At 33.0% G+C, this 11913-nt stretch overlaps 1 protein-coding gene across 1 annotated transcript in view; it reads left to right on the forward strand.

Annotated features, from left to right (window-relative positions):
• Positions 1-11817, forward strand: part of LOC111641617 (rab3 GTPase-activating protein catalytic subunit-like) — a 39324-nt gene extending 27507 nt beyond the window's left edge. Inside the window, exons 10-25 of the mRNA XM_023387819.1 lie at positions 374-442; positions 514-587; positions 699-788; positions 7475-7668; positions 7737-7811; positions 7889-8061; positions 8142-8196; positions 9488-9689; positions 9768-9862; positions 9947-10084; positions 10172-10280; positions 10344-10465; positions 10537-10633; positions 10698-10789; positions 10864-11154; positions 11227-11817. Of these exons, the coding sequence (XP_023243587.1) occupies positions 374-442; positions 514-587; positions 699-788; positions 7475-7668; positions 7737-7811; positions 7889-8061; positions 8142-8196; positions 9488-9689; positions 9768-9862; positions 9947-10084; positions 10172-10280; positions 10344-10465; positions 10537-10633; positions 10698-10789; positions 10864-11154; positions 11227-11466 (2116 nt within the window). The 3' untranslated portion in view covers positions 11467-11817. The remainder of the gene's footprint in view (positions 1-373; positions 443-513; positions 588-698; positions 789-7474; positions 7669-7736; positions 7812-7888; positions 8062-8141; positions 8197-9487; positions 9690-9767; positions 9863-9946; positions 10085-10171; positions 10281-10343; positions 10466-10536; positions 10634-10697; positions 10790-10863; positions 11155-11226) is intronic.
• The last annotated feature ends 96 nt before the right edge of the window (positions 11818-11913 follow it).

The raw sequence follows: 11913 nt of genomic DNA on the forward strand, positions 1-11913 counted from the left end.
GTTGTCACTCCTCCCATAGAGCCACAATTCTAGATTTGTCATACAATGAAGATGCTTTGCGGCATGTTCATCATGCAACAGATTACTTATGTCTCACAACAACAAGCAATTCTGACTTTGCAAACTACAGAACTCATACCTTCTCTATGCTTCACCATTTTTGTTTATGGTGCTTTTTAGAGATAATAGATGACAAGACGTTTAAATGCAGACAATAGAAGAAACTCTGACAATCAATTGGTGTACATCAGATACTTCTTGAATAATAATTAGCTTATACTTACAAATAATTTAAAATGATAACATTCATTTTGAAAGACCCTGTACTTCTGATTAATCAATCAATCAAATGCATCTTAAATTATATATTTAGAGAGCTTCAATTGTCTGTAACTTGGATGCATTGTTCCGCAGATGTGGTAGTTGATAATGATGTTCACTCGTAAGTTTCTTCTATTGTTATTTTGTCATATCTGAGATTACAAGAGTGTTTGATCATTTCACTTTATTTAGAGATCTCGATCCACTTCGTGCACCAAAATGGTCAGTTCGGGTTAGAATGACAGAAAATCCAGCTTGTTTAATGGGTGAGTATTTTATATAAATTATTATTAATTTTAATGAAAAGCCGAATCTGTAATTTCAGATTTATTTCTGACTTTTATGTTAAAATTTAAAAGATTTTTAACGTTTTCTAGATGATTACTTAAAGGAATTTTTTTCGCTTTCTCAACAAAACGAACCGCTCGGACAAATTATCGGAAAAATATCAACATTGGACGAAGACGGTAATTTTGTTTTTTTTTTTTTTTTCTTACAGGATTGGTCAGCTAAATTAATAACTCTTGCATTGCAAAAGATAATGAAGTTTAGTTTAAAACGTTAGTTTTTATAATATAATAATTGCTGAAATCAGTTAATTACATTACTATCATTAATGCATTGATTACATTATAAATAATGCAGTTCAGTTAATTACAATAATAATAATTAAAATCAGTTAATTGGATTACAACTAATTCATGAATTCAATTTAATAATTAATTTAAACTTATACTATAGTCTATAAAGCTAGATCATTAAGTTATTATATTTGCAGACTTTCTGATATACAGTATTTATGTACAAGTCTTGCAATTAAATCTGATTTTTGTATGATTAAATAATTGTTACTACTTATAGTGAAGTTTTTATTAGTGATTAAACAAGATTGTTTGGAAAATCGACAATTGAAAGGAATAGTGGTCAAATACAGTGATACCTCAGTTTTCATCGATAATTCATCTAAAAACAATCAGCGAAATCTGAAACCAATGAAAACCAGGCAATTATTTTCATATAAATCAATGTACATCCAATTAATTCATTCTAGACACCCTAAAATACATATCAAAAACACATTTTATAGAGAATAAATATAGTGTTTAATACTAAAAACAATAAGAAATGAATATAAAATGAATATAAAAGACTAATATGATGGCCTCTGAAACAGAATTGCCATCTAAGTGTTTTTGATTGATCCAAATTAATAATAACTGTTCAACATCTTCAGCTGTTTGCAATCTATGTTTTGTTAGCACATTCACACCTTTCACTACGTTAGCCTCCTTTATTGCTTCCTTTTTTTGCCACAATGGAAATTATGTGGATGGCAACTTCCTGTACAGTATATATGGTTGATTTCAGCAATCTTAATGCCGCTCTCATATTTTTCAATGATTTCCTTCAACTCAATCAAGTTCCCGGCCTTCTTTGAAGGACTACTGGCTCTGGAAACTTTCTTTTGTTCCAAGTTGGAGCTAAAAGGAAAGGAAAGCAATGGAATTATTTGGCTAGACACACAGGATAATGCTCACACAACAAGAAACAATGCCACATTGAGCAGGAAAATGCATGGGTCACCCCTTGTTTTTGCAAAATTAGCAGCAAGATCACATGGGCATGCTGACGAAAATCAAGACAAATTTTTCATGAAAAAAATTGACAAAAACCAAAATCGACAATAACCAAAGTCAACAGAAACCAAGGTATTACTGTAGTTTATACCACAGGTCTCCAACCTATCCTTGAAACATTCTTATCCAGCTTGTGTAGCTTGTCTTCACTGATACGTTTTATCATCAACATTTGAACTAGTTCAAAGCATATAAACTTTTGAAAAGTCGATTAGAATTGGCTCATAAGTGGCCAAGTTGGTATGAGCTGGCCATGTGAAGTTTTCCAAGTTTTCTTCATTGTCTAAACACCTAAATGGATGCCAGCTCCCCATTGAAAGTCCTTCCAGAACGTATTCTCCCTTGGCAGAATACCTGGAAGATATTCTAAGAGCCATAAGTAGAGAGTTTAATTATTCTTTATTCCATTTTAAGTTGCTTTTAATTGAAGAAATTGATTAAAATGGAGTTGCTTTACACAATTCCACTCCAAAACTGGAATGTCTTACGTAAACACAGACATGTAAAACCAGCACAAATTAACTCAAAATAATACTTTTACCAATGTTTTCATCTGTTTGTAATAGACATTCCTCAGGTACGATAGATATAATGCAGAGCTAAGCGAACAGATTGAAATTGAATATGATTTTTCAAATAAATTACAAATTTAGTTCAAAATTATTTATCTACAAGACACTTAACAAGAGAGTAGGGATTAATTTTATAAAACCCCTGCTATCCACAGTCTGGCATGTTTTTTTTTTTTTGTCTTACACTTGGGATAGTTCCAATGCATATATGTATGTATATATATAATTCTCATTATACTACACAAACATATACAGTACTTCCATAAATGAAACTTTAAAATTGGTATTTGTATTTTAAATTTAACAATTTTTTCGAAAAATAATTTTAAACTGAATTTGTAATTTATTCAAAAATTTATATTTGAATTTAATTTGTTTTTTTAATTCTGCATTATATGTATCATACCTGAGGATGTCTATTACAAACAGACAAAAACATTAGTAAAAGTATTTTTGAGTTAATTTCTGTTGGTTTTAGGTACAGTACGTGCCTGTGTTGCTTACACCATCTTAAATTTATAATCATTATATTTTTGGTTTCATTTAATTTCATGTCCTCAATGGTTGCAAAATGCATCCCCTTGAGGCCCATTTTCAGCATGAAGAATAGCCGAAGGTTGGAGCAAGATTCGGTGAGTATGGCAGTTGGGCAACAACGAGAAGTTATTGTCAGCAAGGAATTGCTGCACAACAAGCAAGCTTGGTGCATTGTCTCAATGCAGAGGCCACCCTCTTTGCCACTTGTTGTGCCATTTTTCCAAACTTCATCTTATAACCTGTGCAAAACTAGCACATAGAAATGACTACTAACACTTCCAGGCTGAAAATGAGTCTCAAGAGGATGTGTTTTGCAATCATGGAGGACATGAAATGAAATATAATGACCAAACTCCTGAATATTCCAAAAAAATCCTTCCATGCTTCAAAAAATGACAGGATTGACAGGTCAAGGTAGTGATAGATCCTACTTTGAAGGTGATTAGGTAAGCATTTTTATATTCCTACCACTACAGTGCTACCCCACAATTCCAAGAACATTTGACTGCCCACGTATATTGTCATCAACCTCTTGGCCATCGTCCAGAAGTTTCCTAGATCATTGATCTCCACCTTTTTTCCCTCCACCTCTTCAAATATATAAAAAAAATGCAGCTCATAAATATATTGTATTAGAATTTATATATTGCATTTTTGCTCTCTTCTTCAGATCAAAAATTAAATAAATAAAATTTATATGTAGTGAATATAGACGTTTCCAATAAGTTAGTGTCCGTTTTCTAAATCATAAATAAATCACTTGACAACAGTTAGGTTCTGATGTTCTTCCAGTTGAATTCTTTATCTTCTGGTTACTTTATACTTTATACAAATTTACTCGTATGGAACGGCAAAACAAAGTTTATTTTAGCAACTTATTTACAGTTCTCACAAATTTACAGATTTGCCACTTCACACAATAATTTTTTAAATCTTTCTGCCCTGTGGGCACTAAGTGGCACTTTTTTTAGCATGCCAAAAATGAGTTTGGCCAGACTGACAATGGTATAGCTGAATGGCAAGAGAATGCGCCCAACAGATCTGGATGGACCACCCCTGAAAAATTCTGGAGTTTTTCAACCTGTTGGGATTTGTTGGGTCCCCACAGCAACAAGTTGCTACCTCAACTTCTTGTCCTTCTGCTTTGCATATAAATATAATGAACAACAAAAGCAATGACTGGTTAAATGTTTTTCTTTTGTTGGATTTTTGGTAGTGGTATTTTTGTTTAGTAAAAATGACCACTCCTACCAACTTGTTCTCCAAAGATGCCTCCCAAAGTCTAATTTTCTCAAACACCTCAATTTGAATCTCTTTTTTGAACAAAAGTCCATTTAAATCCCATTGTGATATTGAACAAATCTTACATTTCTGCAAGAAAAAAGTGATATATATTTTTTTAATTCAAAAATATGATTCTGTCATATTTTATTTGAATATGAAACAAATTTTCTCGTAGATTATTAATTTTTTTTCCTACAATTAATTTATATTTCTGAGTATAATTCATATTGAATTAATGTTTGCATTCTGTAAATAAGTTATCAAATTTCCTCTCTATACTTAACACATTTGAATATTCAGAAATTATTCTGTTGTTGTGAGATTTTCAGTTCAGTTTCAAGTTAAAGCTTTATTTTTATTTCTTTTTCATATTATAGTAGAGCGTCGATTGGCCAAATGTCGATCAACCGAAAGCATTCCAGTCGGGGACTGTGTTGTGCTGAATCGAACGTTTTTGATACTAGATTAACTTGTAAAGTGTAATTTTTTTGTTTTTATATTTTTCAATATATTTATTTTGTTTGTACAAAAGTAAAAAATAATTTTTAATGCTACAATAGCCACGATTATTATTATAAAAATTTTTGTTAGGTTTAACATTGATGAAAATTCAACACGAAGTGACACACAATGGAGAAAAATTTAAACATGGTATATACAAAGTACTAATATACTATATTAATAATGTATTTTTTCATACATAATCGATTTTCCGAACAACCCCAGTCCCCAATTGATTCGGATAATCAATGCTCTACTGTAATTAACTTGTGTTATCATCATTCACTTTCAATGGGCAGAAATTAAACCTAGGTCTAATCAGAGGTCTAGTTTTAACTACTATCGATAAAACTGAAGTTTCGGTAACGAGGGGCTTATATGGCATATCCGATGCCTTATCAAGTGTAAATACGAGGGTCATTCTAAAAGAAAAGAACATTTTGATCTGACAAGCCATGCAGTTCTCCCACCACCCCCACCATCGCATCATGAACCTTCCCATTTTTTCACACCAGTCTGATGCTAACAGCAAGCCGCAACGATTGTTTACTGTTTATAGTGTGACTTTGAAATGTGTGAGAAAATTAAAGATCCCGCCAAGTGTGAGGTTCATAGTGTAATACACTTTTTGAATGCAAAAAAAGTCTGCCCTATCAAAATTTACAGAGAAATAACCAAGGTTTATGGTAATGTGATGAATAAAGCTTCAGTTTGAAACAAACAGCGGGTATTGTTGTCCAGAGGCATTGTGCTACTTTAGGATAACACACGTGCACATGCGACTGTGTTGACGAAGAACTTGCTTCAGCAGTTTAAGTGGGAAGTTTTTGAACATCCTCCTTATAGCCCAGACTTGGCTCCGAGTGATTACCATCTTTTCCCAAAATTGAAGGATTTTTTGGCCAGGAATCACTATGGAAGTAACAATGAACCGAAAGAGGCCATTAATGACTGGTTCAAGAACTTGGCAGTAACTGAGTGTGCAGAAAGCATAGAAAAGCTGGTGATAAGCTATGACAAATGTGTATAAAAATAGCTAAGGTATCATATTTGATCAGGCTCTTGATGTGTGTTGTAAAATAAGTTTTGTTTCATTATCTTAAATAAAAATATCTAGAGAAACAAACATTCTTTACTTTTAGAATGACCTTCATACATTGTATGTTACTCTCTTAAAAGTTTCTTCTACTCACACCAATTGTAAAAGCACATTCAATCAGCAAACGCCTCTGTGCCATGTCATGTGGCGGCAGCTTTGAAAATAGTTATCATCATGGCAGAAAGTAAGAATACCAACCGGTACAGCTTTAGAATCAAGATTGATTGAGTTTATTCGGGCTCACGAATACCAGTGGGAGTTTTGATTCTTTATTTTATCAAAGAAAAGATAAGAGAGTACGGGCATGGCATGAAATAAGTGAAAGTCTCGCCATTGATTTTTAGATTTCTGGATATAAAATGTTGATTGTTTTTTGTTTAGTAAAAACAATATTATTTTAAATGTAGCTAAAGAACTAAGTAAAAAGTACCAACATTTGAGAACGACATTCCTTTGCATTAAAGAAAAAAAGGTGATGATAGTGTAACCTCCGTCAGGTCAATATGGTAATGTAGGTCATGTGATCGGGTGGATGGAGTGAGAGACAGCACACCAGAAGTGACTCACACAGAGACTAGGTTAACGTAACAACTGTTTAATTGGAAACGAAAGGCAATACATGACATACAATTTGTTGATAGTGAATATAATAGATGGGTTTAAATTAGCCTTTCACAGTTCTCGAGAGAGTTTACAGTGGTTTGCAAGGTGATAAATACCTGGAGTAGAGGATGTCCGAGAGTTGAATTGGATGTCGTTAAAGTGGTGAGTGTCTCTTTTTGTTGTTGATCATTGAGAAAGTTTATCCAAGAAGTATGGCACAATGTTCTGCAATATCCAAGGTGAGTAGGTGATATCCTGATGGGCACTGACAGTTAATTGTTGGAGGAATTTTGGGATGATAGACTCCTTGAAGAACAGGTGACGACTCTCTCAATTTTTCAGTTCCTTGTTATCTTCAACCAATGAATTTAAGACAATAGGTTGAAAGGTTATGAAAAACTATTACTTTTGCTGCTGAGAACTCACCAAATGATTAGCTCCCAGGTGTAAAAGTTGACAGTTATCCACCAAAATGGTGTTGTTAGGAAGTTATGTTATGATTTAAGTAAGTAAACAGATTACATTGTGAGTCTCACATCAGCAGACGAAGTGGATGTTAGTTTATGATAAGGTCACATGTTTCAATGAACAATGTGACTGTGACAAGACATCAGCAACTCACACTCATTGCAGTTGGAAAACTCTAGGTGTGACCATTGTTTTAATCACTTATGTACAGTTTGATATGCAACTTAATTCCTGTTGCTATCTGATACCGAAGCTTCGATATTATTGATATTATAGTAGTTACAATTAGACCCTCGAGTTCAATATGCTGGAGCATTATAAAAACAGAAACTGATTGTCTGCATGTATTGTTGTATACTGTATTTACATTCCTTGTTAGATTTTAGCTGGCCAATTGTTATAAATTATTAAAATATTTTTAAAATTTATAAAATATTAAAAATCTCTTGTAGAAGATCCAAATTTCGGTCAGGCTCTCGATAAATTAGCTAATCCGACAGCTCCAATACCCAGTCTGCAAAATATCATTTATCAGTCCAGAAATCAAGTACAGGTAGAACAAAGCGAATCCTCTCTCATAAGTGATGAAGTTTTAATAAAAATTTTGCAGTATATATTTCCTGATTCAGTTTCTCTAAGCAAAGAGGTAGGAGAATTTTATATATTTAAACTTGTTTATATTAATTTTGACATTTTTTAATAAATTTTCTGTAGGAAAGCATTGAATTCGAAAACGATAACGCACTTCCCGAAGTATTTAGAACAAGAAAAGAATTAGAAAAATTAGAGGTTTGCAATTATTGTATTTGTAATAATTTTTATAAATTTAGAAAAAAGCAATTTTAATGAAATTTATATTTAATTAGGAAACATTTAAATCATTCAAAGCAGCACCTCCCGGAAGCTTAACGTGGCGACTTAGTCTAGCATTGTGTAAAGTTAATTATTGCTTTGGAGGAATTGCAGCCGTAGCTCATCTTTGGCAAGAAGTTTTAGTCGAGATGAGACATCGTTGGGAAAATAATTACACCCTACCATGGTAAATATGTCTCCAAAATACATTTTAAAATATTGAATGAAATAAAAACTTAAAACTGAATTTAAATTTTCTCATTTTAGTTTAGAGTCTGGTTCGCCAAATTTGACTCATTGTCTCTTACATCAGAAGTTTCAGGTTAGCTAGTTTACAATTTAAAGTATTTCATAAATTATATTATTTTTTGAATAAGATGTTCCAATATTTGATTTGTGATTATACAATAGCTCCCTTATCTGCAAAGGACACATTCCAAGACCTCCAGTGGGTGATTTAAACTGCAGATACTCTTTCTGCCCTGTGGGCAATAAGAAGGCCTTTTCTGTAAGCCCATTATGCATTCAATCTTGCTTGTCTGGATGAACCCTCCCCAAAAAAAATTCCTGGGTTTTCTGACCCATCTGGATTCAATCCTGGGTCCCCAGAGTGGTAGGTACCACCAAGTTTGATATTATTGACAATATCAAACTTGGTAGCACCTTGATCCTAAGTGCACCAAAATCACTGAATCGGGACAGTGTTCCAAATTGAACACTGTTCCGATCGGAAAATTTTTCCAGGAACATCCAAATTTGTTTATTTCTACCCAAAAATATTCCAATTTGTACTATATTAAAAACAGTCAAACAAAAATTGTTGATGGTAGGTGTGTCTGCAGGTATCGCGCAAACATACACTATCTCTCTTCACATATGCCTTCAGTAATCTGTTGCATGCACATCGTGTTCTGTTGGTCTTTACAGTGCTGTGCAATGATTTCAAAATTGAGTTTTCTTCAATTGTCAACAATGGATCAATGGTTATGTCTGATTATAGTCTAACTTTTATTATTTATTTTTTACTCCTTCCTCTCTGTGGGACTAAGATCCTTGTTTTCAATCATGTACGTCATAGATTCAGCCAAGTCTACATTGAGAGAAGCCAGATTTTCTAACAAAAACAGTTGAAAAATGTAAATTAAACAAGTATGATTGGTCCAGAAAATAATTTAAAAAATGTTCAATAATTGGTAATTCAATAAAATTATTGAATTATGCATGCATATTATGCACATTATTAAAGATGCACATGTATGCGTAATACCAAATATGTTAATATTTACCATATAATGAACTTGCATTAACCCCATTTATAATGGACACAACCTCCCATGCAACATAATCTCTCCCACTTATAATGAACTTGTGTCAGAATATCGTTAGCATGTGTGACACAATTATTCAAGGTAATGGTATTCATATAGAACATGTTCTTCAAATAAACCATTTTCCTACATACAGAGACTTTTCAATCATTCCATATATAATTTTTGAATAGTTACTATATTTATTTTTTCATCTGTTCTTTGTAATCATTTAGAAATTTAAAAAATTCAAAACTTCTCAAGATTATCCATTCATTTATTACACTACAAATTGATACATTCCAGATGTTAAATTGTTGTATTCAGCGCAAGAAAGTGAGAGAATGGAATCAATTGAATCAAAATAGTTTGTCGCTCGTAACGTCAGAAAGCAGAGAACCGAGTTCACAGTCATTTTACAGTGAAAGCGATGGTGACGACGAATATTTTGAATGCAACGACGCATCAAATAACGACAAAGAAAAGGCAAATTCGAGTGACAACAGCAGTAAATACTTCAAATTTTCAAAATTATTGCAATTATTTTTCTATTGTGAAAATTTTTGAGCAAATAATTTAACTTCAGAAACGCAAAAACAAGTTCCGGAAGGTCGGCTGAAGCAGTTAAATAATCTAACTTTATTACATTCTGGTGCCCCATTGTTCATACCCATTACTCAGGTTCGTGCATGTTAAGTGGTTATAATTGTCATCATTAGTAAAAACACTTTTGTAATAATATTGATAGACTTTTTGTTATTAAAGGAACCTTCACCAATGACAGAAGACATGTTGGAAGAGCATGCTGAAATCTTAGTTCAGTTGGGAACTAATTCCGAAGGTGCCGCTTTGCGTGCAAGAATGCAAAGCGCTTGCCTGATGTCAGATATGGAAGCATTTAAGGTTATAAATATTTTAAAAATTCAAGACAAATAATTTAGAATTAATTAAGACTTATTTAATTATTAATAAAATCCATTTTTAAATTAGGCTGCAAATCCAGGTGCATGTCTAGAGGATTTTGTCCAGTGGTATTCGCCCCGAGATCTAATTGAGGAGACCATAACAGACGAAGAAACAGGGAAAACAGTGACTAAGAGTAATTATTAAAATCTTTTATGAATGTACATTTGACTAGTCATTAATTGTTTTCATCTGATAGGTCACCTGAGTGCTCGTATGCTGCTGCCTGGCAATATGTGGCAAGAAGCTTGGGAGAGTTCTCGCGCCGTGCCCGCACATCGCCAGAAAAGACTCTTCGATGACACAAAAGAAGCCGAGAAGGTCTTACTTATTGATTTTAATTAAATTCTTATTTTCTAACATACCAACTTATCGTTATTTTGTAAATTTAGATACTCCATTATTTGGCAGCAATTAAACCAGTTGATTTGGTTAATCATCTGATGCCTGTTTTGATATATAGCACATTGGTTCAGTTAGCAGAATGTGGTGAGTATTAGAATATTAAAATAATATATCAAAGCATAAAATTTATTAATTATACAATTTTTAGTGGAAGTTGGACCCCCTTCACTTGCAACTAAATTAATAGAAATAGCTAATAGAACAGTGAAAGTCATGCATATGCCTCAACCATCGTATAAGGTTTTGTATTCTTTTTATAAACCTAAAATTGTTTAAGTAAGAATAAATATTTAAATCAGTTTTATATATTTTAGGATATTTTAAGTATGATATATGAAGCAGAAGTAAAGATTTCACAAGGACAGTCATTATATGCAAAATTTTGTAGTGAAGATAACAGTAGTGAAGAAGAAGACAAGAAAAAGACATCCAGAATTGACGTGGCCACGAGCTCGGGCACAGTGGATTCCGAGAATGAAAACTCAGAAAACACCGTGCAGAAATTTTGCTTGGATTTAGTCGAATATTCAGAAGTCGAGGTTCCAGGGGGAAGCAAGGGCCTGATAGGAAATAAGATTCGTCGACTTTTTGCCGAAGCCCAAAGGGTATTTTGCTCAGATGCATTCTATAAAAGTTCATTTTAATGTAAACTAAGAGTGCCTCTCTTTTATCTGCAGAATTCTCACTTAATAATAGACGAGAAACCGCTAGCATCTTCGGGCGGGGTCTCTTCGTCCGAATACCACTCGACAGTCATGGAGTTTCCCAAACCTTCGGCCAGGGAATTCATTCTGAGGGCCAATCTGTCCAGGCCGACCCAGTGTTCCGGTCCGTCACCCCAGCGCATGTATTGCCTGCTGACGCCAGAAGAATTCCGACTAGCGGGCGCCTTCAGCGAAGACACGACATTTCAATAGATCACTTTTGTTTAAAGCGCAAGTGACTTACTGATTAAATTAACTATTAAATTTTGCATATATTCTATCTTGTACATTTGTAAAGCTAAGTGAGCATTGGATTACAGTTTTCGTTCTTCGTTGGAGGAGATTTTATAGAATTGCAAAGGAAATACTGTTAACAGTAGCAAAATAAGTCAAAAATGCTAAACTGCTTTAATATAAATGCCTGTTTTTTAAAAAATAATGAGTCAATCAAATTTTGTATAGATAATGATAATAATAATAATAATGTAATATATTACAATTTAATTTAAAGAAGGTATAAATAATTGTATTTTTGGAAGGATTAAACATTTCAGCTTGTTGATCAAATATATATCTTTCTCTCTGAACTTTCCCACCATATTTTGGAAGGAATCCAAGATTATTCTTTCTAGGCGAGGGAATGCAACAAATTTCCAGCCG

The sequence above is a fragment of the Centruroides sculpturatus genome, unplaced genomic scaffold (genome assembly GCF_000671375.1).
Source record: "Centruroides sculpturatus isolate CEXI.00-Female unplaced genomic scaffold, Cexi_2.0 scaffold1087, whole genome shotgun sequence".
NCBI lineage: Eukaryota > Metazoa > Arthropoda > Arachnida > Scorpiones > Buthidae > Centruroides > Centruroides sculpturatus.